The 27,476-nt window shown below is 38.5% G+C and overlaps 1 protein-coding gene across 2 annotated transcripts; it reads right to left on the bottom strand.

The window, feature by feature from the left end:
- Positions 1-26,321, bottom strand: LOC119788738 (matrix-remodeling-associated protein 5-like). Of its 2 annotated transcripts, none has more exons than XM_038293355.1 (12): positions 25,987-26,321; positions 23,772-23,985; positions 22,001-22,130; positions 19,115-19,356; positions 18,686-18,837; positions 14,947-18,458; positions 11,150-11,291; positions 10,542-10,671; positions 6,550-7,683; positions 6,224-6,431; positions 2,750-2,971; positions 1-2,608 (listed from the first exon to the last, which is right to left on the bottom strand). In XM_038293355.1, the coding sequence occupies exons 2-12, from the start codon at positions 23,957-23,959 to the stop codon at positions 560-562; spliced, it is 8,109 nt and encodes a 2,702-aa protein (XP_038149283.1). In that variant the 5' UTR covers positions 23,960-23,985; positions 25,987-26,321; the 3' UTR covers positions 1-559. The 2 variants fall into 2 exon arrangements, with proteins under 2 accessions (XP_038149283.1, XP_038149282.1); XM_038293354.1 differs by having other exon boundaries at positions 10,542-10,677; positions 25,987-26,320.
- Between the last annotated feature and the right edge of the window lie 1,155 nt (positions 26,322-27,476).

The raw sequence follows: 27,476 nt of genomic DNA, 5'->3' as shown, positions 1-27,476 counted from the left end.
TTAACTTGGGGGAGAATAACAACTTGGTTTATTTAAACAGAAAGGAAAACATCTCTCGCCACCTTAAAAGGGTTGTAAAAACAAGAGACAGACATAGTAAAAGTGAACTCCACCCAGAGAAAAATAAAATAAGAAAAAATTATGTATATGGGACTCTTTACTTGGGCTTGAAAACAGATGAAAACAGTCTGAGGAGTAAATTCAGGCTTTTAGATGAGCTGTTTTGAAGTAGGGACACATCTAAAACATGTAAACTGTTGACCCTTAATGACAAAAATATAAGACTGTCTTTACCGCAAACTGCTTGATTATTCAGACATTTCATCAGCAAGAACTGCATTACCTCATGAAACACTCCATCATTTGCAACACTATACACCAGCATTACCTTTGAGGTAAATTCTCTGTTCAGGAGAAATTCAGCAGTGCGTCAGGAGCAGATATTTGCAGTTCCTTTGGGCACCAGGGAAACATAAATAGACATCTTATAAAAGTCTGAGTCTATTTTTCCCTGCTCCGATATTTAAAGGGTTTTTGTGTATTTGATTGCTAGATCCATTTACATAACATGCAGGTAGGTTGCCTTGCTGTCCACTCCTATTACATTTTTGGCGATGCATCTGTAAAATCCTGTGTCTCTATGTGATGGGTTCTGTATCAATAAAGAACCATTAGGGCTCAGGTAGAGGTTGCCATAAATACGAGGCCGACCCATCACAGTGAGCTGTGTAAGGTCTGGTGTTTCCCAAGAAACTGTTGCCCGTGGGGTGGCTATGGTCAGGCAAGGCAGCTCCACAGCAACACCAGCTGTCGTGTAGGTCACAGGCAAAGGGCCGACTGAAATGCGGGGAGGGTAGGCGATAACAATGACAGGAACTGTGGTGATTGAGACAGAGGCAGGGTCGTGACTGGAAAACCTGCAAATGTAGTTGCCTCTGTCATACACAGACACCTGTTTGATTATCAGGGTTCCATCTTCTTGCACCACGTAACGTCCTTGGTCAACATTGTCACCCCTAGATAACATCTTTCCACCGGGCATCATCCATGTAAAAGAGCCGCTGATTTGAGAGGCAGGACAAAGGAGGCGAAGGGTCTCTCCATCAATGGTGCTCACTACAGGGGCTGTTCTGGTGTTTACCATGGGTTTGGAGACCGAACTAAAGGTTCCTGAAGAGTTTATAACGTGAGGAATGTCAGAAAAACCTAAGTGACTCTGTTGATGTTGCACAGACGATACAGTTCTTAAGTTTGAAGTCTGGGAAGAATTTAAATTTTCCTTTCGAGCTTTATTTTCCACTTCTTGGCCTGAACTCATTTCCACGAATGATTCAAAAACTTGAAGCTGAATCCGCATCAAAGTGTCACCTCCTTCAGTTTTTGCAATGCAAATTAAAGTCCCGCTATCACTCACTTGTACATTCCGAAGTTCCAAGGAGCCGTTATGGTGTACGGTAAGTCGGTTCCCATAGTAAGGGGCTGGCAGCATGCCATTCCCAGGCCGAAGCCAGGCCAAACGCTGTGGAGGATGACCTTGGTATGGGCATGGTAAAGTGACAGTCTGGCCTTTAACTGCTCGCTGCTTTGTTGTCCTCCCACCACTCAGACCTCTGTCTGAATTGCTTCTTGAAGAAATGCCGTTTCTCCCACTATCAATGCTCACCCCTAAATGTCTATTTCTGTTGAAATCCCGTCCTTTTACTGTGCTTGTACCAGCTCCATTACTTGGCAACATACCCCTAATGCTTTGACCATTTGTTGAAATAAAAGGTAACCTGCTGTTGTCTCTGCTGATAATAGTATCAATACTCTTCTTTTCTGCAATGACTTCATTGTTATTCGTCTCAGGATTTCTTTCAGCACTTTCTCCTCTATGTACACTTTCTCTGTGATCCAAATGACCACTTCTACTCTGAATGCTAGCTGTGCTTCTATTTAATTCAGTGCTGTCTATCCTAATACCTATGTTTTCTGCCTCGTTTGTCCTAACTCTTATCCCAACATTACCTTGTGGCGTTGTAAATCCTTGCACAGGACTTTTAAATCCATGTTGACCATAACCTCTTAGAGTAGGATTGGAAGCACTAAATACTGAGTTGGCATAGCTGTTTGGAAATAAGTTTCTTATTCTACTATTATTGCTATAACTGTTGTTTCTGATCTTGTCTGCAATTACATTAGACTGAGATTGCATATTTCTTATAGTAATTACGCCATTATACCCATCAGGTTTCTTGATACCTTGTCCTTTCACCACCTGTCCCATAATTCTATCAGTAGACAGCTCCACATCCAAGTTCACAACAATGTTATTAATCCCAGCTGAGTTGCTTGTTTGACAAGTGTAATTTCCAGAGTCAATACTTTGGGCGGAATGCACTTTTAGAGTTCCATCTGAAGCAACCACAAAACGTTCAGAATAGGGGCCAGAACCCAAACTCTGTGGGATAACAAGGAGTTCTGGAGAAAGCCATGTTACTGTTGGAGCAGGGTCTCCTTTGGTCAGGCAAGGAATTGTTGCCGTTTCTCCCTGCCGTACTTTGATGTAATGGTGTTTTTTGTCAATAATGAAGTTCGGTGTAGTTGTCCTCATGGCCCTTACTATGATCTAAAACAAAATGATTATATGTATTAAATTTATTAATCTATTGATAAATATTCTTTAGTTACGATAAAGAAAAAAAACTGAGAAATAAAAGTATAGGCAATACAATCTGTTTTTTCCTGTTGGTAAAATTGTGTTACATACCTTCATGGTATCTTGGCCTGCCTGATTCTCAGCATAGCAAATATACTCTCCTTCTTCTTCTATACCAACTGCTGGAACAAGTAATGTCCCATTGTCAAAAACAGTAATTTGCTGTTTTTGACCCCTATTGTTGTCTGCAATCAGCACACTGTTCAAAATGGTTCCATTTGGTAAGTTCCAACGCACAGCTGGATGAGGCAATCCAGAGGCCTGGCAGTCTACCTGTAGAGGATACGTTTCATATAAATTAATTTTTTTCACATTTTTTCCTGATACTATAACTCTGCTTACTAAAGAACTTGATATGCTTTATGTGTATGTAGAGAAGAAATGCTCATAAACAAATATCAAAAATCTTCTTATTAATCATCAACATAGTCTGTATCAACATTCAGTAACTGAATATTAATTAATTAATGAAATCTACTTACATTTTGGTGGAAAAGTACACAAATCTACACCATTTTAATGTGTGGTGGGACAAGTGAATCAAGACACCTATTTAAAATATAATGTGATGATTCATGAATCATGCACATTAAGACTTTAAATGGAAAATAAAATATCACTGTATCTATATCACTGAAGTTGAACAAGTTATACTATGGCAGGCAACAACCAGGAAGGATGCACCTTCATTATTTTCATATTCATAAAAAGCAAAAACAGTACGAAACCATGCAAATTATTAAAGTATATCTCTAAAGGAAAAAACAAAGTCAACCAGTCTGTGTACTTAAACACACAGTCCCCTTACACCTCCTTAGAACCCCTGCTTTGCCCTAAACTAGAAAGAAAAATTCATCCTCTCTAATGGGAGAGTGTACAATTATGAATAGTTGCTTTAGTTGATTGAACTTTAGTAACATGCTACATTACACTTCAAGTAACATAACGGCATAACTAAGGGAGAAAAGTAGATAATCATATTACTTGGTTATGAAAAAAATGACTGTTGCCATTTTTTGCTGTCGGGCTTTCTGTACTTCTAACAAAGATGAATGTTTCAGCATTTAAGATAAATGGGAGCTAGATTAAATTTGGATCCTTTTACTTATTAAGACTCTGTGTTTCATATCTTATTAAGATCTATGATGGAATTAAAACCATAGTCCTGCAAATTACACAATTGTAGTTTGCTTGTTGTCATTGTGGAGTAAATATAGGATATAGTAAATGTGAGAGAAGTCTTTGCCAAGAGCTCAGATTTTATTGTTTTGTGATTATAAAGACTATTTTTGTTAATATTATGTTTACTCTTATATCTGTTGTTAATGAACTAAGCTTTGTTGGCTGACCTTTGCTAAAGAGAGAGGCAACAATTGCGAATGGTTCCTAAGTTTTTTAAAGTCAAGGAAAAAGAGTAAAGACCAATAGACAGATCAAAGCTGCACTACAGAAAATAAATAAATGAAAAAATAGGTAGGTAACTAGTGCAAACAACAACAGTTATCAATTACCGTATTTTCACGACCATAAGGCGCACCGTACTAAAAGGCGCAGTCTCAGTTATGTGTGCCATTTCTGTATTTAACACACACATAAGGCGCACCGGACTATAGGGCGCGTTTTTTATATACAGGTACATGTCCTCTACTACCTTTAAATAGCTCTACTGCTATTTAAAAATACAGCGGGGGCAAAACTGAGTATGACTGTGCTTTATTCATGTATTTATTACAAAGTATTAATCAAACCTGGGAGCTGGCCGTGAGACAGACACATCGCAGATGACACAGCGCTGTGATCACTCCTAAATTAACTTAAAATCCTGAAACCTGCCGACAGAATATGTTCGCTTTTATTACCGGTATCCTGGTGCCTGCAGTTTAAATTATTTAGATGAAAAACACCTGCCAGCCACTGCATGAACCCGGAGGCTGCCCAGCCTAGAGGCTGCTGATGAAGGGATTTCTACTGTCGGTGCACCGCTGGTATGTGGGAGTCTGAGCGCCTCCGACAGAAATAGATAATCTGGATGAACTGACTGCAATTATTAAGTTTTCAGGTGGACTTTCTCACTTAAAAAACATATTAAAACTACTTTATTCCCACTGATCACAGCAAATATAGCTGCAAGATTTAGATTATTTAGATGAAAAAACACCTGCCAGCCGCCGCGGTGAAGAGGAGGAGACCCGCCCAGAGGCTGCTGTTGAATTAAGTTTTCAGGTAGAAAAATAGAGCGGGAGCAAAACTGAGTATGTTTGTGCTTTATTCATGTATTTATTACAAAGTATTAATCGAACCCATCAAAGTCATCATCCTCTGTTTCTGAATTAAACAGCTGCGCTAAATCAGACATGCCAATTTCCCCTTCTTCGCTGTCAGAGTCACTTTCCGTGCAGCGCGGCTCCTCAGAAATAATGCCGGCTTTTGCGAAAGCTTGAACAACAGTAACAGCAGACACATTAGTCCCAGCATCAACAATCCATCCGCTAAAGGTGGCGTAACTTGCCCGGCGCTGCCTTCCACTTATCGTGAAACTGTGGTCTCCGTCTGTCATCCATCGCTCCCACGCCGCTCGCAGCCTTACTTTGAACGGCCGCTTCACACCGATGTCGAGCGGTGGAAGTTCCTTTGTCAGACCCCCGAGATAACGGCGAGCACAGCGTTTATTTTTTTTCACCATGTTTTTCACATCGGCTGTGAGATGGGCACGCAGCGATGGTGATGCGTGGAAAAAACCCACCTGGTCTCCTCACATACACCTCCCTCAGCCACGCTTTCATCATCTCCTCATCCATCCAGCCTTTTTCATTTGCTTTAAAATCATATGTCATCAGAGCAATGTGTCTGTCTTACTGTCAGCTCCCAGATCAGCTTCTCTGATTCGTTGATGCGGCGCTTCCAGCAGCAAAACTTCAATTTTTTCCATCTCGAGCAGCAGCAGCGCGTTGGCGGCACGCTCCCGACTCGCTACGCCTGCTGCTCAAAACGCGCTGCGGGACCTTTTGCTGCGTCAATACGCTCGTCAACCGTTGACTTTGCATGTAAACTCGCTGCTTCTGCTGCACCTGCTGCATCCGGTTCACAGCGAGCACAGCATTAATTTGTTTCACCATGTTTTTCACATCAGCTGTGAGATGGGCACGCATGGAGTCAGATTAACAGCGATGGTGTGGTGATGAGTGGAAAAAAAAAAAACACCTGGTCGCCTTACATTCAGCCACTCTTTCATCATCTCCTCAATGAGGTGGTCTCAAAAGTCGCAGTTGCAACACACATAGGGCGCACCGCACCAAAGGGCGCACCGCACATTTTGAGGGGAAAAAAAGACGTTTATGTGCGCCTTATAGTCGTGAAAATACGGTATGTATGGATAGCATACAAAGGGCAAACATTGCATAATTTTTCAGATGATCCCCTCCATCTATACCACCTTGGGCAAGACATAGTTTGAAAATGTTGTGCATCTCAAAAGCAATCAATACATGTGAAATGACAGTTTCCAAGAAGTGGTTACATTTTTACCTTTAGAGGTTCTCCAATTGACACTGTCTGATTGACCGGCTGTTTTGGCTCAATTGTTGGAGGTTTTGTGGCCACTGAGACACGTAGAATCCTATAATCATCAGCAACTTTGTTGCGTGCAATACACAGGTAGTCTCCACTGTCCTTCTGTGTTACTGCATGGACTGACAGCGTGCCATTAGGATGCACCTTTAGACGTTGGTCAAAACTTAGAGTCAAACAAAAGCAGAAACATCCAGAGAAATAATATGAGGCCACACAATTGAAATAGATACTTCAATAATTGATTGTTTGAATAGATGTTCTTACACACCAACCAACTGTACCTGTAATGCATGTCCACTAGCTTCCTGGTGGGGATTCTCCATATAATGGTTGGAGAAGGGTATCCGATTACAGAGCAGTTAAGATTCAAACTCCCCCCATAGTTAACAGTAGAGGTGAATGGAGATGTAGAGACAATCCGAGCTTTAGTGAAGGGAGAGACAGGTTGGGTTTGCCAAAAAGCCAAGGGTTTTTTTTCAGCAGTGGAAGAGGAAGTTACTCTTGTGCTGTTTACACTGGGTGATACTTTGGTGTTATTTGTTAGTAAAGTAGAAGGTGAGAAAACTGAAAAATTATTTTTACTTCTGATGTTTGTAAAATTTTGTTGGTAATCTTTTACTTTTTTATTGATTGTCGGAAATGAGATAGGGGAAGGGCCGACTGTCAAGTTCTTAGTTCTGTCAGAGATATTTAAAAGAGAGAATTTAGTCGAACTGAATGTATCTGAAGGTTGGCTCGGGATTAGTGATGTTCTGGATTTGTTAAAAAGAGATGAATTAGATGTGTTCTGGCTGTTTTCCTCCTCATCTTGAACATCTAGCATCACTGTCCTCTTCGAAGTCCCTATAGCATTAGTGGCAGTGCACTCATAACTCCCAGTGTCTTTTAACCCCAAATTACGAATGTGCAGTGTCCCATTTGGCAAGACAAAAAGGTTTCCATGAAGAAACTGGGATGGGCGAACAAGTTTTCCATCAGGAATTTGCCAAAGAAGAGTTGGTGTTGGGGATCCTCGGGCAGAACAGTGAACAAAAACAGGCCAACCTACAGCAAAACGCAAGTGCTCCTCCCTAGGTTGCTGAATAACCGGGGGCAATGAGGACACATACAGACGAACTGTAGCACTTGTTGCACCAGCTGAGTTGGATGCTACACAGCGATACACTCCTTGGTCAGCTGGTAATGCTACAGAGATGTAAAGGGTTCCATTGGTGTCCATACGGAATCGATTAGGAAAGGTGCTAATGGATGTTAAGGTAGAGCCATTAGGCAAAACCCAGGAGAGCAGAGGGCTGGGAGCACCATCTGCCTGGCACTTCAGGTGAACCTGTCCACCCTGATGAATGGTAACTTCCCTGTAAGTCATCAGTTGCATATGAGGAGGGCGAGTCCAGACTTCTAGTATAGTAAGCAACCTGTGTAAAAGAAGCAAAACATAAACATACAAATTTACCTATAAAACATAGAGAAATTTTTATTTGTGTGCTTAAAAACTTAAAGCGTTTTTATTGATTTGTTTGCAGGCAAAACACAAACATATAGCTTATTTAACCCCTTTGAACCTCAATGTATTTTATTGAGATTTTTGTGATAGAGAAACACAAGGTATGTAATAATTGTGAAAAACACGATAGGGATGAATGTCTCTATTTTAAGTTCAAAGCTGAAAACTGTGACATGTTTTTGTTTTCAGACTTGAAATGGTCATTGTATATTTTGATCATTCAATTTTCCTTTAGAAACAGGAACTGAAAAAAAGTGCTGTACAGGGCGACAACAAAATATATACATACATAAATGTTGGTTATAAAATAAATATACAACAAAAAATGAGAATAGTTAATAAGATAATAGTTTAAATACTTAAAATGTTAAATACACTAGAATAATAATGTAATAATAATACGATATAACAATTAACAATATGAATAATTCAATAAGATGATAAGATGATAAAAGTTCAGTGTAAATTGGTGGGTTTTTAACAAAGACTTTAAAATGCAAATCGACTAGACTGTTCTGATATTCAAAGGAAAACTGTTTCAGAGTCTCCGTACAGCTACAGCAAAATTCTGGTCCCCTCAAGTTTCCAGCTGTGAACTTGGCTCAACCAAGGTCTGTTGACTGACTGATCTTTTGATTGACTGATCTTGATCAAACTGAGAGAATGGATGGACAAAGGGTTAAAAACGATAGAGAGGAGGTAACCCATTTAAAAAATTAAAGATCTTTAACAAATCCTCATACATATTCTGGCGAAGCTGCAGCATTCTGAACTAAATAAAGGCATGGTACGTACTGGCATGTTCTAGTGCAACATGAGGGTGATAAGTCTGTACTTAACTAAGCAAATGCAAATGGAAAAAGCTATGTTTCACAACAAAGCTTTTTGCAAGTCAAATGTAAAAGAGCCGTCCAAAACCACACCAAGGTTTTTGGCAGACTTATGACAGTAGCTACTTAACATGCTCTAAGTAGGACATGAATTCATACAAAAGTTTATTTGAATTCTAGAAGTCAACAGCAAGTTCTAGAAGTCAACAGCAAGTTCATCATTGCTGTTGCTGCCCAACAGCAATGATGAACTCCACGGCAGCATTACATCTCCAGCAATTGTAGTTGGCAAGAGCTGTCAGTCTGGTAAAGAATTTCGTTTTTATTAGAAATTGTAGAGTTTAAAACTGACTAAAACTAGACTACAGCCTTTTTGAGTTTTTGTCGACTATAAATGGACTAAAACTATTCATATAGCAATGACTATTTGACTAAAACTAATTTTCGTCCTAAAGAGGAAAACTAAAACTAAATCTAAAATGGCTGTCAAAAACAATACTGCTTTAAACCAGATCGAATTTTTTCTAAAATATAATTTGCTTTCAAATGATTTTTAATTTCTTCAATTACTTTAAACAAAATAGATGAAATTCAATCAAGAAGATATTTAGAGGATCTTAAGTTATGTACATCAGATAGATCATTAAGAGAAAAGGGTTAAAATATCTCAGGAAAGGTACAACAGTAAACAACTGTTGCACCATGGTTCAGATGTAGACTTAGCCCTTCAGATTTTCAGATGAGCTAAAAAATCTAAACTGGAGTTCTTGTGGAATTGCACATGCCTGTAAGCTCCTCCACAGTACTGGAAGACATGTCCACTGTGGGACCAAGGGAAATTTAACCATCAGAGAATTTCTCTGCTGTTATAGATTTAATCAAGTACCGCATACCCGCAAGGGCGCATGATTTTGATGGAGAAGAGGGTAGCTTTAATGTATACAAAACAGGCTGATTGTTGGAAATCTGTCTACGACAAACATCATCAATACAAAAAACATGAGACAAAACAAGGTCAACTGTGTGTCTTGTGTCCTGTGTTTTGGGTTGTCTATCTTGTTGAATTATTTTATGCTATGAACAACAAAATGCTGGACATTTTTTCATTTGTGATGTAATTAATTTTGTACATACTATCAAATTAGAAACTATAAGTAGCCTATGTGTTTTCTATTTGAACTTTAAATCATAACAGAGCATTTCTCTGACACACTGTCAAATTTGGTGCTCTTGTTGCATAAATGACCACATCCGGGAGGTCTTGGAATATGACCATTTCAGTTTTCATTAATTCTTTATGCTCTCTGCTTTGTCTGAAATCTCTACATGATATAGTCTAAGTCAATTTGAACAAAGAGTTCTTATGGCTTACTTTTATTATTAGCTCTATTTAAATTTTCAACAACATAAAATTATCTTTTAAATATTCCATGGTCACCATTATACTGCTTATTCACTAATGTGACCAACCTCCTCACAGAACAGCTGTACTTATAATAGCAATAATACATTTAGCTCTATTTACAATTTGGAAAACTTCTCTCAAAGATAATTGATTCCATTGGCGTGTATTTAGGTGTATCGGAGTAAATGGACATTTGTCAGACACCAATGTACAAAACATTTTGTTTTTATTTTGACCTTAAAAATCCTTTTATTTTGATCTTTGAAAAGCTAATTTTTATGAAAAGCTAAAATTTTGCTTTTAATTTATGCATAACCTTATGTTAATCTATCTATAAAATCTTAATATGACAAACTGAAGCATGTAGTGGTATAATGACAACTTGTAAAAACTGTTGTTGTTTTTTTTTTAAGAAAGACTTACAATGTGCCTATGTAAGCCCAAGTGATTATAATGCATGTTGTGGTGATCCAAACTAAATGACGGCATTCAGGAAAGCTCATCAATATTTATTTCTACAACCATCATTCCCACCTGTCACGGCCCAAATAGCTGGTCGCACTGCAGATATATGTTCCCTTGTCCTGCACCTGTACATTCTGGATAACAAGGGTGCCGTTTGGCAAGACTTCAAACCGCTGAGCCCTGGAGTGGATTGACATTACTGCTCCTGAGAGAAAAGCAAAGGAGAGAGGCAGTAAGGCAGAAAGAGAAAACAGTAATGAGAAGACAGGGGTGAGGAGTACAGAGACAAATTTGGAAAAAAAGTTTGAGAGTGGAAAAGGAGAATATGGGCACAATGAATAGCACAGCTTGAAATGAAGTCAGTGATGCAGTGCAGAAAATGTTCCATTACTTGCTTACAGTGTCTTTCCCACATGGCAAGCAAGAGAAAACCCTATTATGTGCTTGCCAGTGTAAAATGTTTGGTGTAAATTGCTTTTTTTACATCACAGAAAAATATGTTCATATTTACTCTGCCGTGCTTAAATTCTGTGCCGGTTTAAGTTGTCAGAACAAATTCTTTCTCAGAAGGACATTCAAAGATTGTTGGCTTTCTATATATAAATGGAATTCAATTAAAAGGGAAAAGGTCCTATGTTTGGAGTATAGTCATTCCATGTCTTCTCTTAAGTGCATACCTTTAGGTACTTTAGTCCATGTGATTGAAGGTTTAGGTACTCCTTGAACTTCGCAAGTCAACCTGGCCATGCTCCCTGCTGGTACAGACACTCTTCTGATGTGAGGGTCTGCAATCCTTGGTTTAGAATTTACAACGGGAGCCTATGAAGTAGATAATGAAAACAACTATATTTGTCTAAAAGATAGCTTGGTAACAAATAAATGCTGAAAACATTCACCTGAGATGTGTGGGTCTTATATGCTAATAAACAACAAGTAAATATAGATCAGTTTAACAGCAGATAACAAGGAAAAGGTAAATGCTTTCATCCAAGACAACTTCAACTTTCAGTTGATACATTTTCTGCATTACTGTTAGCTTGACTGTGAGAATATAGGGCAAATATCCCCATTACACTCTTGCCAAACCTAATCAGGGCTGATTTGACATATGAAAAAGGGTTATACACTCGCCAGCCACTTTATTGGGTAAACCTGCCCCACTGCTTGTTAAAGCAAATTTCTAATCAACCAATCACATAGCAGCAACTCAATGCATTTAGTCATTTAGCCATGGTCAAGGCATTCTGCTGCAGTTCAAACTTAGCAACAGAATTGGCAAAGAAAGGAGATTTAGGCTACTCTGATCATGACAAAGTTGTTGGTGTCAGACAGGCTGGTCTGAGTATTTCAGAAACTGCTGATCTACTGGGATTACAGTCTCTAGGGTTTACAGAGAATGGTCAGAAAAAGAGAAAATATCCAGCAAACAACAGTTTTGTGAGTGCAAATGCCTTTTTGATGCCAAAAGGGTCAGATGTCAGACTGGTTCAAGCTTATAGAAAGATAACAGTAACTCAGATAACCACTTATTACAAGCAAGATATGCAGAGTAGCATCTCTTAAAGTACAACACATTGTACCTTGAGATTTAAAGACTGAAAAAGCGTTGCTTTGTCTAATGAGCCTCAATTTCTGCTACAACATTTAGATTATAGGGTCCAAATTTGGTGTCAACAACATGAAAGCATGGATCCATCCTGCCTTATATCAACGATTTTAGTTGTTGTTTGTAGTGTAGCGGGGTGGGGGATATTTTCTACTTGTAAAGTGTACCTATTAAAGGGGCCAGTTATTGTAAGCAACCCTAGATGCAAACAAAGTCAAACGGGTCACTTTTCTAATCAAATCGTTTAGTTTAACATTTATGTGAATTCAGCAAATCCTAAGATACATATATGTGGATAAACACAACAGAGGATATGGGGCTTTAAAAAAAATCCAGATGCTAATTTTTTCAACAACCTTTCTGAACAAAATTTTGAAATAATCCCTATTATGAGCACACCACTGCTGAATAAACAACAGATCAAACCTTGATTCAAAGGGGCTTCAGAAGACCACAACACAGAGCACCCCTGTCAGCTAAGAGCAGGAATCTAAGGCTACAGTTTTTACAAACTCTCTGGACCATGACAGAACAGAAAGAATGCTGCTAGTCCTGGTCCTAGTCAGATGGGTTTTATTTACAATTTCAAGTTTCAACATTATAATTGTAAAGTCAGAATTTGGTATAAATGACATGAAAGACAGTATCCATGCAGGCTCGTGTCATATGTTTAGGCTGGTGATGGTGCAATAGTGTAAGGGATGTTATGTTGCCAGTGTGGAAAAACAAAGCTAATATGCAGGTTGTAGAAACCTGAAAAAGACAAAAATCAAATAAATGAAAATGGGGTTTCAAACTATAATAATGCACGAAAAAAAAAACATTACCAATCATATTCAGAATCAATATCTGGGCAGAATTGTATAGTCAGCATGTTCTATTAAATTTCTTTTTCATCTTTAAAACTGTTGTTTTTTTTGTTTTTGTTTTTTTGATCAACAGCAGACTGACGGATAATAATTAAGGATTAATTATGTTAAAGCTACAGTGTATAATTTTCAGCGACATCTAGCGTCCAGACTGCAGACCGCAGCAACATGAACATCTCCCCCCACCGCTTCTCCCCCCCAACAGTACGGTGAGCGTTACGGGACAAAATGTCTTCCACGACGTCCGCATCACCTACCTTCTCAAGTGATGAGGTTTGTTTACATAGATAATTTTAATACTGCCATCTATTGTTCAGTACCGTCTCAGTTCATCTCTCTCAACTTGCCGTAGTTACTTTCGAGCGTAATGGGCGATCTCGCAATCGCTAGTTTGTTGGCTCTGCGATGCCATAGCGCAAAGATGTCTGCCTCCATGGCTGCGAGACCCGCTCCTATGTAATTATAAATAACGAATTCTAAGGCAACGCAAATATTAAGGTTAAGCGGCTGAGCTCGTAGATGATGATAAATAACATAGTTATGTATAATATATTACATTTCTGACTGTATATCCCTGTAATTATTACACACTGTAGCTTTAAATGATGTAAGACTGAACTCTAAAAAAGATCTTGTTTTTTCATTACATTCATTACATTCATTTTTTTATCATGTATTTTTCCTCTTTGGATTTCAGCATGACATCTAAAACTCAGAAGAAAGTAAGTGAATAGTCATCAACATCATTTGGTTTTCAACAGCTGGTTATGTGGGGACAAATTTAACTCATTTTTAAATTTGTTGTGCATTCCAGCAAAGCTTTTGCCCCCAGAGGTTTTCATAGTAGGAAATATTGTGTTTTGTAATATTTTCCGGGTCAATGTTGTTCCCAAAGAACACTGTTTATTTCAAAATGCATTTAAAGAATTATTAATCAAATGAAAAACTGAATAATGCAGCAATAGAAAAAAAGGAAATGTTACATGTGGAATAATTTACTTAACCAATAAGAATTCTGGTAAAGGGTTGGATTTAAGTCTTGTCCTGTTAAATAATGTACAGGTTATTGCCTTAGTACTCTGTTGGATACAGTCCTAAAAAAGAGAAAGGGAATATTACAGTATCTTGGAAAAGTATCAATGAAATAATGCAAAAACAACTTTCAATTTGTATCATGTCACAACCACAAACTGCAATATATTTTAAAGGGAGTTTATGAGTTATAACAAGTAAAAGTAACGATCAATTGTCATATGAAAAGAGAGACATAAAAGGTAAAAGGATATTTAAAGATATTTTTGATTAATTAAATCTTTAAAAAATCTCTTGGGCTATACTTTCGATAACATTCTGCTGGCACTACAGTGGAACGTGACTGATCTCTAATTGGTTTACTCATCTAGCTTCAGAAGTTCTTGCACTTTTTTGCAGTACAATGCAGAGCTCTGCAGCTCTTACAGAGTTAATATAGGCCCCATGGTTGCTTCTCTGGGAATCATTTCACTGTTTGACTTATAGGTGAATGGCCAAGCTTAGATAGAACTGCAGAAGTGCCACACTTTTTCCATTTTTGAATGATATATACAGACTATACAGTTCTTTGTGAAATGTTTGATCAAATTTGTTGGTAATTTAGTTTTTTTCACAATATCTCTGAATTGTTGCTTTACTTTTTTTACATCAAGACGCTGCTTGTTCATAAACATTTCTATCAAACATTATCCCCAAATGGATTTCTTTAATTAGTTGACCTCTTCAGATAAATGGCTGAACCAGATATTAATTAGAGGTATTAAAGTTAAAAAAAAAAACAGGATGGACACAGTTGTACAACAAACTACACCTTTTTAGAATGTATTTGTATATCTATTTTTAACTCAGTGTAGCATCATGTCCCCAGATCATAATTATGTTGATCTATAGAATAAGATCCCAATCAAATGAATGTTAGTTTGTAGTTATAAAACAAGGCAGTTTGTAACATATAAAACAGACTTACCCTTGGAGAAGCAGGGAGAGACGAGGGAGGCTGATGAAACCGATTTCTCTGTAAATCTGGAATGGTATTAACTCCATGGTTTTTCCAATCAGTAGTCATTTGTCTCTGCTTTTCATTATTCACACGGTGGTCAAATGGGCCAGTTGCTTCTTTGCTTCTTGGTAATGCTTTGGCATCTCTTGTTTCCATTGTTGTAGTAGTAGACAAAAGTGTACTTCTTGTAGTTACTTTTGTTAAATGAGTGCTGGTTAAAGCACTTTCTGTAGGAGTTAAAATTGTAGTTTTCATACCAGAAGCTGTGGTAGAAAAGGAGTGGCTGAGACTGTTAAGGATGGCATTAATTGAGACGGGAGCATTACTTTTGCTGTTGGGAGGATTAGAATAGCTTTTTAGCCTTTGTGTTACTGGCCTGTAGGGAGTATTGGAGGTCAAAGTAGAAGAGGTCTTCGATGAAAAAGTTGGGAAAGTGCTTGTGGAAGCAGCTGAAGTCTGTCTGGATACTGGAGTGATAATAGGAGTTGAAGGAGACATGGTAGGACTTGTTATAACAGCCTGCGTTGTAGTGGGGGGTGCATCTTCATTAGTCATAGAGGCTGGTGGGCTTTTAGTGCTGCCAAAATAACTAGCTTTTTTTGGAGCAGCTGAAGAAGTAGTTATGATTTTTGCTGTATTGGCGGTTGTTGAAGAAGCAGTGGGGACTAAAGAAGAAGTTAAAGAATGAGTGACTGAAAAGTAGGATTCACCCAACACATTTGTCTCTAACTCCTTGTTGAGTTTGCTCGGGGTTATCTCAGCATGTTTTCCTAAAGTTGTTTGTGTTGTTGTGTAAGCCTGTACAGCATGTGTAAATGTCCTATTATCAGTTCCTGGCACATATGCCTCTGAAACGATAATTGTAGAATGTGTGGGTGCTAGTGTGCTGTTAAAAGCAGACTCCTCTGTTATTTGTTCTTTGCCTGAATGAATCATTAGGCCTGTGTCTGTGTATGTGTGTTGGGTTGCTGGGGAGTGTTTAAGTGGAAGTGATACAAAATCTGAAGTAGTATTAATTTGAGAATCTGAAATCGTGGAAGATAGAGGAGTCTGAGTCACAACATTTGGAGCGGTCCTAAAATAGTCCCTTAGTGTCACCATAATAGGTGGAAATGTTGGTGTTGACACAGGCAATGCCACAGTGATTGTATCTGGAGTTGATTTAAGTGTCACTGCATGGGTGGTTACGTTAAGTGGGTCAGAGTAGGGTTGCAGCGTGTTTACAGGCTGGATCCTGGGCCTGTTATTTCGCCTTCGTTGTCCAATCTTTCTTCGTGTGTTCCAAGGACTACGAGGCCGGGAGTTTGGGATCATATTGGGAAAGAGTCCTTTTTGAGGATTCTGTGACCCAGTTCTTACTGGGCTTAGTTTGGGTCCTTGCTCATGCAACACAGTTGATCCTAAAACTATATCATTTGTTTCTGATGATGTATTGAGTGTGACATGCTCTATTTCCATCACTGGGCTTACAGATTTTACAGTTTGTTTATTTTCATTTTCTGTATGTGTTTTGGTGCCAATTTCTGAATCCAAGTGTTCGTCCTCTGGCCTCTCAGCTAAGTTTTCTGTTTTTGTAATGTTTTTTCTTGTTTTTATTATCTGTGCATCTTTGTTCGGAGGCTGAATGGGTTGGAGTTTTTCTCCTTTTACATTAGTGTCATCAACTGAAGACCCTTCAGTTTCTGGTTCCTCCTGTATAGTATGAGCTATGACCCTATTTGTATCCTCAGCTTTTCCCTTTCCGCTCAGTTGTTTGTCTTTGCCTTCATAGATAGATTCAGTTGTTGGTTTTATTCCAGAAGTGATTTGAGTGTTGGTGCTGTTGGCAGTCTTCTGACGAATTTTTGCCAAGAGATCGGCCCATTTCTGAGGGTCTATCCTGTGTTTCTTTGTGGTTAATCTATGTCTGTTCTTAAAACGGGGACTGATCTGCTTATTTGATGAAGTAGGTCCCCCTACCCTTCTCATGGGCCCCTCTCTCACAGGGGCAATTCTTTGTTGCTTTTTAATTGGATATTTTTTGTTAAGGTGTTGTTGCAGAGATGTAGGATATCTCAGGATACCAGTGGAGGTTTTCTGTTTTCCTTCGTCCTCTTCATCCCCTGAGCCTTCATCAATCTGCCCAAAAATGGGGGCTGGTATTTTAGTTGACCTGCCAGAAGCTGATTGGGGTCCTCTGGGAAATGTGGTCTCAAGACCAGAAATTTGTTGTGCTTTTAATATCAGCTCCATTGACATAGTGTCCCTTCCATGCTGGTTCACAGCAATGCAGCGGTAATATCCTCTATCCTTCAGAGTGGGCCTAAGTAGAGAGAGACTACCATTCAAATGTACTACTGATCCCCCTGATACAGCTAATCCTTGGCGTGCAATATTTCCATCTGGCAAAATCCAACTTGCCAAAGGTTCTGGTGAACCGGATATCCTGCAGGTCAGAGTGATAGTGTCTCCTATGGTTCCAAAAACAGGAGGTCCACTTAGCTCACCTGAATACGAAACAGATGACTCTTCAACAGCAAGATGTAATGGAAGAACATCAACATCTCTTCCCGCTTTGGCAACACAGTAGTAAAGCCCGCCATCAGACAGCTGTACACTTTTAAGAAGTAGACTTGATGCTGACACCTGGAGCCTTCCATCTAAACTACTGAAAGGAGTATTAAGTTTAGATCCATCTGGAAGAATCCACTGTACACTTGGATTAGTAGAACTAAGAAAAGGACAAGATAGCTGTATATCTCTGCCTGCTACTGCTGTTAATACTGTATTAGTATGATTAGTTAAAATCATCACCCATGGGTAAGAAGGAGAGGATAGTGTGGGCTTAAATGGTGTGTCAGGTTGAGCAGAAACTCTTGTTGAGTAGATAAGTCGAAATGTATGCATGTTAGATTTTGCTCTGTCAAGCTGGATGCTAATTGCTGACTGTAGTAACCATTCTGGTATGGCTTGAACAGAGGCTTTGATGCCAGTGTGATAATATCCATCCGTCTGTAGTGTCTGCTTGTAACGGTAGGCCAATGCTGGAGCTTTACTTAGCATGATCTCCTTCTCAAGGCGTACTGCAGTTTCACTGTAGTAAGCCAGAATCCTCCAAAGCTTCTGGTACGTTTGTTCCACTACAGGGCAGTCAAGGGGTAGAGACAAAGCTAGTGAAAGAGGAGAAGAGGAACTCCAGGAGAGATCAGGTGGAGGGGCAATATCCGGGGAATCAGCAGTGTGAGTAATGTTGCAGTTCAGATCAACACTGTACCCTTGCTGGTCAGACAACCCAAGAGAGACATTACCAAATGGTTCTCTGAAGTTCTCACTTGTATTTATTTTGCTAAGGTCTGATTCCAATTGTCTTTTTTTTCCAGGGAAGTTAATGATCGGTGCTGAGCATTGTAGAGTTGTCTGATCAAGCAAACCCTGGCCCTGAAGCAGTAGAGGAAAGGCACAAACTGGACATCCAGGACCACCAGGACATTTTAATAAACCTAATAAGAGACAGACAGACAGACAGACAGACAGACAGACAGACAGACAGACAGACATGAGATTTAGCCACATGTTATGTCATAATTATTGTCTTTCTGATTCTCTCTCTTAATTTTCAAATGAACACATTAGTCTTCTCATTCACAGTAATTAGCAAAGTGTAACATTTCAGATAAGAGTAAACATGGTATAATAGAAAACATTTTCTTCTAAAAATAATAGTCACCTGGGTGAGCTAGACTCCATGAGAGTAACCACTTCATCCTGCAGTCACAGCTCCAAGGATTAGCATGCAGGTTAAGGGTCTCCAGCAGGGGCGCTGTTGTAATGCACCCTTTAGGCAAGATAGTTAGACTGTTGTTGGAAAGGTCTATGTGCCTAAAAAACAAAACAAATAAATAGATATGTGCTTAATCACTGCCAAAGAACAAATCAGTTCGATCTTTGCAGCAAAGTTTCTGTGCATACATACATGATTCCACTATTTTCTTTTTATAAAGTTATCTTACAAAACAACAAAAAAAACAGGAGAGATTTATTTGGGGGAAAAATGCCCAGTATGTTAATGTTCAAATTTTTTATGCAAGTGATGAGTACTTGTCACCACAATCAACAGGGCTGCCAAATTTTATGTATTTAAGTTGTCAAAGCTCACCTCAGAGTGGAAAAGTAATAAGTATTCAAGATGGACAGCGTGCACAGAGCATGAGGGTGCAGCTGATGCAGCCTGTTGCCTTGCAGACGAAGCAGCCTGAGGCTAGGCAGCTGGAGTAGAGCCCGGGGGTGGATGTGCTGCAGGAGGTTGTGATCCAAATAAAGGCGCAATAGTGATGTCAGGCCAGAGAAGGTCAGAGATGAAGAGATCTCTGTCAGCTTGTTATAGCTCAACTTTAGTATCTGGTTGAGGGAGCAGAAATGAGAAGAAAAACACAACATAGCTAATTGAAAACTGCCGCCAAGGATTCATAAATGTCTATATGTACTCCTAACAGCACCAATAATTCACAAATTGAGTTTAAGAAAAAGCCCACAGCATATTATATGAATAGTATAAGACAAAATCAGGTTAAGATTAAAGAATATTCTAGCTCTAGCTTTGGGTTGAGAAGATAAAGCTCAAGAAAAACCATTTATAAACAAAGAATAAATTATGTTAATTCTACTGCTACTATTTCTACTACTTCCAATAATAATAATAATAATTATTATTATTATTATTATTATTATTATTATTATTATTATGTTGTTGTTGTTCTACAGGGAAGTTACTTAGCAGGGATACTTGCAGCTGCTGAAAGATTTAGCATTTGAAGATGTCAGGACATGGAAATATGGATCCTATTATCACAGGGAGAAAAATATATCACCATCTGCCTAGAAGATGAAGGGTAAAATTGCCTGTACAATATTCATTCCTCCAGGGAATGCTTACGATGCCTGGTTGCCACTAAAGTGTCCAGTACGTTTACTGTCACAGAGGAAGCAAGGAATCATGACGTAATATACACTATATTGCCAAAAGTATTTGCTCACCCATCCAAATTATTGGAATCAGGTGTTCCAATCACTTCCATGGCCACAGGTGTATAAATTCAAGCACCTAGGCATGCAGACTGTTTTTACAAACATTTGTGAAAGAATGGGTCGCTCTCAGGAGCTCAGTGAATTCCAGCGTGGAACTGTGATAGGATGCCACCTGTGCAACAAATCCAGTCGTGAAATTTCCTCGCTCCTAAATATTCCACAGTCAACTGTCAGCTGTATTATAAGAAAATGGAAGTGTTTGGGAACGACAGCAACTCAGCCACGAAGTGGTAGGCCACGTAAACTGACGGAGCGGGGTCAGCGGATGCTGACGCGCATAGTGCGAAGAGGTCGCCAACTTTCTGCAGAGTCAATCACTACAGACCTCCAAACTTCATGTGGCCTTCAGATTAGCTCAAGAACAGTGCGCAGAGAGCTTCATGGAATGGGTTTCCATGGTCGAGCAGCTGCATCCAAGCCATACATCACCAAGTGCAATGCAAAGCGTCGGATGCGGTGGTGTAAAGCACGCCGCCACTGGACTCTAGAGCAGTGGAGACGCGTTCTCTGGAGTGACGAATCGCGCTTCTCCATCTGGCAATCTGATGGACGGGTCTGGGTTTGGCGGTTGCCAGGAGAACGGTACTTGTCTGACTGCATTGTGCCAAGTGTAAAGTTTGGTGGAGGGGGGATTATGGTGTGGGGTTGTTTTTCAGGAGCTGGGCTTGGCCCCTTAGTTCCAGTGAAAGGAACTCTGAATGCTTCAGCATACCAAGACATTTTGGACAATTCCATGCTCCCAACTTTGTGGGAACAGTTTGGAGCTGGCCCCTTCCTCTTCCAACATGACTGTGCACCAGTGCACAAAGCAAGGTCCATAAAGACATGGATGACAGAGTCTGGTGTGGATGAACTTGACTGGCCTGCACAGAGTCCTGACCTCAACCCGATAGAACACCTTTGGGATTAATTAGAGCGGAGACTGAGAGCCAGGCCTTCTCGTCCAACATCAGTGTGCGACCTCACAAATGCGCTTCTGGAAGAATGGTCAAAAATTCCCATAAACACACTCCTAAACCTTGTGGACAGCCTTCCCAGAAGAGTTGAAGCTGTTCTAGCTGCAAAGGGTGGACCGACGTCATATTGAACCCTATGGATTAGGAACGGGATGTCACTTAAGCTCATATGTGAGTCAAGGCAGGTGAGCAAATACTTTTGGCAATATAGTGTATATATATATATATATGTTTTAAAGAAATTAGAAAAAACAGAGACAGGAGAAAAGGAATCATGTAAGTTGTGACGCTTTTTATGTTGTCTATCTCGATTTATAAATTTAAATATTTTATGGCAAGCAGTTTAAGGGTGTTCATCTGTCACAGGCATGGATCAATGCAGGCCTTAAACAAGTAGACTGCTTATAGATTTTTTATAGATTCTGTTAAAAAAAATAAAAAAATATATATATTTTTTTAAATAAACGGGCAACCCATTACTGTTTTTCTAGCTTCAGTATGCATCCAAGGAGTTTGGCAGAAAATTCTGGTTGTTATTAAATGACACAGAACAGAGGGAGGTACCAACTCATACAAAGCAGTAAATATTTTAAGGACAAAAATAATAGAACATTTCTGTAATTTGACGCCTCCCACATGATGTCCTACTCCATCTCGATTTTAAAAGTTGTTAATTTAGTCAGTTCTTGTGTAGACCTTAATAAGCTAATTGAACTTAATCGAACTTGTTTTCACACTGGAGCATTTAACCCATCCCCTTGGGGAGCAATGGGCTGCCATTGTGCGTCACCCCGGGGAGCAGTGTGGGGTTTAGGGTTTTGCCCAGAGACCCAGAGTGGAGGTTGTGGGGATCGAACAGGGTACTTGCAACCTTCTCAGAGCACAAGCACACTACTCTAACCACTAGGCCAACACTCCCCCACAAGTTGATGTCAAAACACATTACACTGGTAATCAGCTTAAAAAAAAGGCAAATGTTTGGTGCACTTCTTGATGATTACCTGGAGGGATTTCATGTCTTTGAACACACCATCTGGAAGATGTTGGAGGTCATTGCTGTGCAGCATCAGAAGCTCTACCCGCTTCAGCCCAAGCAGAGACTTGTCATCAAGTCTACCTATACTATTAAACCTGCAAAAGCACAAAGACACCATTGGTATACTCAGTTAAATGTGCTTTTAAAAATGTTTTTTAAGGTTTCTTCTGCTTCTGATGAATTTGAATTTCTATGGGTTTTCTTTGGCTTTTTTATTCGCTTTCATTGTTCTTATTAATCATTTAGTCTACGTAATACACATCAAAATATAAACAGGATCATGAATCATACAATGACAGAAAGGATGTGGGCTGAGTTAAACAGATAATTTTAATGCCTAACCCAATTAGACAAGTTTAACATAGTTTCCACTTCCCAGTAAAGCAAACATCTAGAACAGTTTTCTTACAGCATCTCATCATTCAGGCTTTCAGAAAAGATCTTGGTATTCAACATTTTCCAAACAATTTTTCAAGTACATGACCCTTTTTATGGAAATGTATTTTATTCTAACATTTAAATCCAGTCCAAGGAGCAAAGGTTGAACTACCCGGCAAATATAAACCACCTCCCGACCCTTGTTTCTCTGATCATGCAGAATTTAGTCATTTTCTATGCCCTTGTTTCAGCCAGAGCCTCGAATCACTCTTATCCTTGACTCTACTGTAAGGCCAATACGAGAAACCCAATCAAAAACCAAATCCCATGAAAACATAGTCTGCAGGAATGAAGAGGTACTCCAACCCCTCCACAGTGTTAAGGAGGCAATTCTCTGGAGGATTCGGATCTCCATGTTATAAGGAGTCTTGACACCCGAGCACAGAGCTAGAAAATTCTACCAAAGGTCACTGGAGTGAAATTGTCTTGTTTTATTATACGTCTGGCATATAGTATACTAAAGTACACCTCCCAACAGAGGGGTAAAAAGAACACAATGACCAGGTGTGGTGTCTATTCTGTCGATGCATATCTAGTAAAAAAAAAAATTGCAAGTTTAAAAACAAAACATGTTATTCAGCTTTGGCAAGATGATTTCCAACAGACTTTTTATAAAAAATGAAAATAAAAAAAAATAAAAAAATTTGCCTAACAGTTGATAATCTCCTGAAAGAAAAAGTTCCTTAGTTCTAGAATCATGTAAGACATTGCTGTCAGACTCTCCCTTTATTTCCAGATTTCTTAGCATTAAATGTTAGGGTAGTGTTGAGGTACAAGGATTTGCTGTTAAAATGGGAAAATGTTTGCCAATATTATGCAGTTTTAAACATGTTAAGAAAACTTAAAAAAAAAAAAAAAAAAAAAATTTAGATTCAGAATTCCTTATGACTAGAGGGTCTATTTCAATACAAGCAAATAATAAAGAAATCACGGTTAATAAAAAAAAATCTTTAGAGTTGTATAACCACCCCTGATTTTCTTCTGGTTAAAATGCCTGTTTCTAACTCAGAAAATGCACAAACTAAGCAGGAATTATTGGAATGTTACATCTATTATATATACCCATTAAAATATTTAGAATGCATCACAATTCAGATTGACTTAGACTGTACATTATTACTTCAGAGTCAAATTATTGGGCTGTATAATAATTATTTTATTTGAATTTTTATTCGATATGAATTTGAACCTATATAACTCTACAGTATAAGATCTGGCTTGTTCTGTAAAGGGCTTGAAGATAATGTCTGGCATCTGTTAGTGCTGCATAGAAAATGATAAACTGTGAGTTCGCATACCCCAAATTTATCCGTCGTGTCCGTTCAGGCAAGCTGGGAGGAACAGTGAGCAGTGAACGGAAGGTGCAGTGGACCTCATTGGCCTGGTAGCAGTTACAGCTCCTCGGGCAGGACTCGCCCCTGGGCACCTTGAGTGTGAGCACCAGAAGTGCCAGCAATGCGATTGGTGCAGACCCAATCTGATACATCTCTACTCGCAGGGAGAGGAGCTAAACTGAGATTATCACAACAACAAGAAATAGGATGTCAAGATTAAGGCAGGCAGACATGTACAGTGTAGCATAATAACTTCTTACTCTGATGGGAATTCCTCTGTTTTATCACCACCCCACTACCACAGTCTGAACTAACAAAAACATTAAGAACTATATTGCCTTCTCTCCTGCACATTTAGATCTGTCCACTTTTTGTCTTAGCTTCTCTGCTACCCCCACCCCCTTCCCTCCAACTGTTTTTAGTTTTCCTGGTCTGTTGTCCATTTCCACAGAGACCTCTTCAACTATGTCACTTTTAAAGGACCACCTTAAATGGCCAAATTACATCACTTAAATCTACAGTGAGGGGAAAAGGGGTTTTTAATTGGATGTCATTGAACAATGCTGTGATTTATACTTTGAGTAGGTTAATTAATAAATCATTAATCCCACATGAGAGCAAATTAATTCCTTTAAACTTTTAAGAATAGAATGACAGCTTAGTTGGCCCGCTAGCTTTGAAGTCTTCAGTGATCTATCTGTTTTAAAACTACATCAACCATAATTCTTTAACGTCTTACACCCTAAGGGGGTATAAATAAATTTCTGCCTGACAAAAACACACAAAAGTAAATCACTTATAGCCTCACAGCTATTAGATTTAAGAAGAAACTTTTGGTACGTCTGTAAAGGTAAGATGTCATAGAATGGTTTTCTGGTGTCAGCACCATTGTAGCTTTGACCCTGCCTGAAATATTAGGGACAAAATACAAAATATTTTGAATTTTTTGAACCTCGCCAAAATTTTCTTTGAAATAAACATTGCAAAACACTACCAAAATATTATTTATAGCACAAAAAAGTAGTACAGACTTTTAAATCTAAATGTTGTGTAAAAATATACCAAATTTGGACTCAATCAGATGAATCATATTTATTTTAGAATGGTATTAGTGAGAAATTTCTTAGGCGGAGAGGCCATTTTGGCACATTTATCCATAAATGTCACCAAACTGTGCCAAATATGTTTTTTTCATTAATACTGGGGGTTTGGTAAAATTACGAGGTCACGTAGCAGCTGGACCCGCCGGTGGGTCCGTAGGGTTCAAGGGGTTAAGGTCCCTCCAACTTTCATTCAATATATTCAAAAATTTAAATAAAAATATTTAGAATATCGTTAAAAATATTCAAGTTCCATAAACTTAGGTTATTTAACATAACCTAAATGTATTTCAATATATTAAAGTTTTATTGAATATACTTAAAATATGATTTAATATATACAAATATACTTTAATATACTCGGGAAAACATGTAGTATATTTATGTTTGATTCAATATATCCAAGTTCCATTCAATGCATGAGTGTCTCAATATATGTAAACTCCGCATACATCTTGTATTACTAATCTAATTTATGATTTCCAAGTGTGAAACTCATAAAAATTTGATTAGAAACATAGTTCTAAATTGAAATTTTCTATTTTCGTGTAGGCAAGGTAAAACTAACTACATGTTCACGTCTAACTAACTGTTTATAAAACTTTGCCTGGATGAAGAGCGCAAAACAAAAACTCATCTCATCCTGATGAATCCGGCCATTCATACGTTTAAAAGTTATATTGTAAAGGAATTAAACTCGATCCAAAAATAAACTGTACACAGGTTTAACGATAGGTCTATAGAAAAAAAAAAACTTTTTTCGTTCCTAACTGAATCGAAAACAGCGTTAGAACTTAGAGAAACTCCGCTGCACTTTCTCATCCAGTGACACACAAGCGCAGAAATTTACACTTTAACATCAAACAAACACTACTGAGACTTTCTGCTCAAATCTAGCATTTCATATCTTTCAATCATTCACACAATTCAAGAGTTCTCAGTGGTGATTATAACATACCTTGAGATTTTACTGGTCCAGAGGCAACATTTTTTTACTAAATTATAAATTTTCTACATCAAATGATAGTTAGTACCCAGGAGTGCGCATCAGGAATGTACGGTAAACCAAACCTCCTCACCTTCACTCATCCATCTGTCATCAAAGTATTGGAGAAGAGCGCGAGGAACCCCGTGCAAATAAGCACTTTTCACAGTTTGAAAATTCACATAAAGCCTCTCAAAGCCCTTTTTCAAAAAAAAAATTCCTGCAGGTCTTCTTAGGTTTTGGTGGAGGAGAAGAGAAGCGCTGCTCACCGGGGCAGGCGCACTGCAAACGCGGCTGCTCGCTGTGTGTGTGCGTCTGTGTGGGAGACAATGATTGTGTGTTTGATTTTACAAGAGGGGAGAGGACAGCAAGACAGAGACACATACAAGAGAGCTCAGTTACAAGGGTCCCGTCCAAAGAAGGGTGGAAACTAAGGACTAGCATACTTATAAAGTTTCAACACGCTGGTATTTAACATAGTCTATTTTTCATTTAGATAAAAAGATTATATCTTTTTAATTTGAATGAATGTATGTCATTTCTTATCTGTTTCAAGTCCCAACACTTTTCCTCCTTGATACAAAAACATATAATCCTCCATTCTTGGGGCTACAGAATTCTGCATCCTGCCATTCATCCAACTAATATTTTGTTCTGCTAACCTTGCAGGAGTTACATTAAGAGAATGAAGGCAGGGAATTGACTTAAGGTTGGGCGGTATCTTGAACTCCAGTGTGAAGTGTCCACAGTAAGTGATGATCTCCAGAGCCATTGGTCCACTGTGTTTTCTAAAGTCCTTTGTCAATGCAGTCATCTCCCAGCAAATTTACTTTAGAATAGTACTTTAGAGCACTCCTTCCTTTTTTTTTTTCATTAAAATTTTCCTTTTTTTCATTTTCCAGCAGGATTTTGCACCTGCTCACACTACCAAGGCTACCAAAAAGAGTTTGATTCACTGGTCAGCAACCTGGCATGTTTTAAATCCTGTAGAGAATCAAAAGTGTACTGTAAAGAAGAAGATGAGAGACAGCAGACCCAATAATGCAGATGACCTAAAGGTCATTATCATAGAAATCTGGTATATAATTACACCATAGTAGTATCACAGATTGATCACCATCAAGACACAATACACTGAACCAGCAGTTCATAAGGGGGCCCAACTAAATCTTTGTGCATACCTATCAAATACCTGACATTCATGTTTAAAATATATATATATATATATATTTTATTGATCTTATGTACTAACGTTTTCTGAGACACAGATTTTTAGAATTCCACTTTCTGTAATCAATAGTTATAGAAAATTACAAGAAAAAAACAGGCTGTCTATTGTATAAGCTTTTCTTCTGAAACAAGTAACAAAACATATTGACCTACCATTGTTTTAATCTAACCATAAACGGATACCTTTGCTTGATAGGAAATGTAGACAGATGCAACCTTTTTCAATGAAGCAAAGTTGTTGAAATTGAGATAATGATTTAGCAGTAGCTAAATGTCTACTATCTACTTCAGTAGAAAAAAAAAAACTCAAAGCAGAAATACTTACACAATTTAGAACTTGTAAACTTGAAAGTA

This window comes from Cyprinodon tularosa, unplaced genomic scaffold (assembly GCF_016077235.1).
Source record: "Cyprinodon tularosa strain WSP-4 unplaced genomic scaffold, ASM1607723v1 ctg324, whole genome shotgun sequence".
Classification (NCBI taxonomy): Eukaryota; Metazoa; Chordata; class Actinopteri; order Cyprinodontiformes; family Cyprinodontidae; genus Cyprinodon; species Cyprinodon tularosa.
This window is presented reverse-complemented; position numbering and strand designations above follow the sequence as displayed.

Excerpts from the sequence above, each read along its gene's own strand:
- LOC119788738 (XM_038293354.1), bottom strand. The coding sequence starts at position 23,959 with ATGTATCAGATTGGGTCTGCACCAATCGCATTGCTGGCACTTCTGGTG. Across the intron at positions 19,357-22,000 it reads AAGACATGAAATCCCTCCAG|ATACTAAAGTTGAGCTATAA; the intron begins GTAATCATCAAG and ends TCCCTCAACCAG. Across the intron at positions 2,972-6,223 it reads CAATTGGAGAACCTCTAAAG|GTAGACTGCCAGGCCTCTGG; the intron begins GTAAAAATGTAA and ends TATCCTCTACAG.